Source organism: Aphanomyces invadans (assembly GCF_000520115.1).
Source record: "Aphanomyces invadans strain NJM9701 unplaced genomic scaffold supercont1.77, whole genome shotgun sequence".
NCBI classification, from domain to species: Eukaryota; Oomycota; class Saprolegniomycetes; order Saprolegniales; family Verrucalvaceae; genus Aphanomyces; species Aphanomyces invadans.
The window spans coordinates 174,246-176,123 of record NW_008580222.1 but is presented as its reverse complement, the minus strand read 5'-3'; the positions used below and the strand labels follow the sequence as shown (position 1 = coordinate 176,123).

Genomic DNA, 1,878 nt, shown 5'->3' with positions numbered 1-1,878 from the left:
CGCACACGAGTGGTTGCAAGAGATGTGATGAGTTTATTGTATGACCATGATATTGTGAATTTCGACTCTCAGAACAAAAATGCTGTGGATGCGTGTTTCCTTGTAAAACTGGGTTCCGACGCGGTCAATGGAAAGGAAACCATTCTATTAGACTCACTGACGCTGTTGGCAGTGCTAGGGGTAAATTTGTTCAATGCATCGTCACGGGGATTGAGTCCTCGCAGCCTCGACCGGTAATCTATTTGGATGAATCCAGTATACACCGCCGTGGTGCTCGTCATAATGACAGAATATACCATCCTGACGATGCACCGACGCCAAACCGAAGCACAAAGGGCGTCGTCTCTGTTTCATAGCCGCCATAATGGCTTACGATCACGATAACTCCAAGCTCTTGACCTACGAAGCGTTTAAAGGTCGTAAACAACCCAATGACTGCCACGGAATGTTTAACCATGCTTACTTTGTCGCATGGTTTCAAAGCTTACTTGACGACGCCGATGCTCTACAGAAATCCAGCGCGATCATTGTGAGTCCTGGCGTCCTGGTAAGACTTGTTCGAGGACGTTCCCATGCTGCAACGCAAGTGGGTGTAGTTCCACGAACACGACGACGGCATGGAAGTGATGCGGGATGCGTTGGAACTGACCCTTGGTTCATTGTTGGGGAAAGTACTCTGAGCATGTGCGCCCCGAGTCCAGTCCAACGTCGCTGAGTTCGGTTGCTGGTTGCTGGATGATTCACAACGCGATGACTGACGACGTACGGGACGACCTGGTCGGATAATTATACGGGTATCGGTCGGTCGTCGTCCCGGAGTCCTGGCGTCCTGGAAAGTTGATACTGTATTGAGGGGATCGAAGTGAGTTGACTAGGAAGATAATGAGAAGTAACTCAGTTTGGATTTGCCTTGTTTCCCGAAAGGAATACGCCTTGCGGACAAATGAGGCGCGGACTCACAGAAAAGACTTCAGTGAACTACGAGTCTAAAATGGCTGACAGTGATCATGACGGACAAGACCGGTCGCGTTCGCCCCGTGGCGACGATGACAGGTCGTGGCCGAACCTCACGGTACCAGTCGCGCGACAGCCGTGGAACGTTCCAGCCGGTGCCTGCGCCATTCCGATCCCCGCGGCGACGACATACGTAGCCGATCGACGTGAACATGCCTTGGAGAGGTGGCTTTGGCTACGCTCCGGCGGCAGGAGTGGCAGCTGGAGGCTGACGGCTAGACCCCAGTCAAGTGCCTTTACCGGTTGGAGGGGACGAAGATTTTCCCGGCGCGGCGACTAGACAAGTGCTGCTGCAAAACACTGGCGCGACAGCGTGTCTACAGCCGTCGCAGAATGCAGTCGATATGAGCGAAGACGTCCCGTGAGTTTTTTATGCGCCGTCGATTCCCCAATCTCCGAGCTTTAGAGGCCAAGCAAGTGCGCCGCGCTTTTAAGCGTGCCTTCCAGATGTATTTGGGTTAAATCGATGCTCCAGTCGGCCGTAAAGAAGAATATGCAGTTGCAGGTCAACAAGGCATTGCCCTCCGACTTGTTTTGCTTCGTCAACTGGTTGAGTACGTTCGACAACGCTACGGCGGAGTAGAAGACGAGGAGAAGCCTGCAAAACCAGCAAATTGTCAAGATTGTCGTGGTGTTGCGTCGAAGAGGCTCGACGAGATAAAACCGGGCGGGGGAGCTGGATCAGCAAAGCCCCGGTCCGCGAACGGAGTGATCAATTCGGACACACCGTCTGCCCCTGCGAGAAAGCTTGCTGCGTGTTCCAAGTGCCAGTTTACGGCTCACAAGGTCACGGACTGCCCGAAGACGGCGCCTTTTCGAGCTTTCGGAGAAACCCCAAAAGTAGTGTTGGTTCTCTTAATCTTT

The 1,878-nt window shown here is 53.0% G+C and overlaps 1 protein-coding gene across 1 annotated transcript; it reads left to right on the top strand.

Moving 5' to 3' along the window:
- Window positions 1–364: 364 nt before the first annotated feature.
- On the top strand, window positions 365–680 carry H310_14629 (hypothetical protein; the record flags this gene model as incomplete). The annotated part of the gene is made up of 2 exons (XM_008882525.1): window positions 365–547; window positions 597–680. 2 exons carry the CDS (start codon window positions 365–367, stop codon window positions 678–680), a joined length of 267 nt encoding a protein of 88 aa, XP_008880747.1.
- Between the last annotated feature and the right edge of the window lie 1,198 nt (window positions 681–1,878).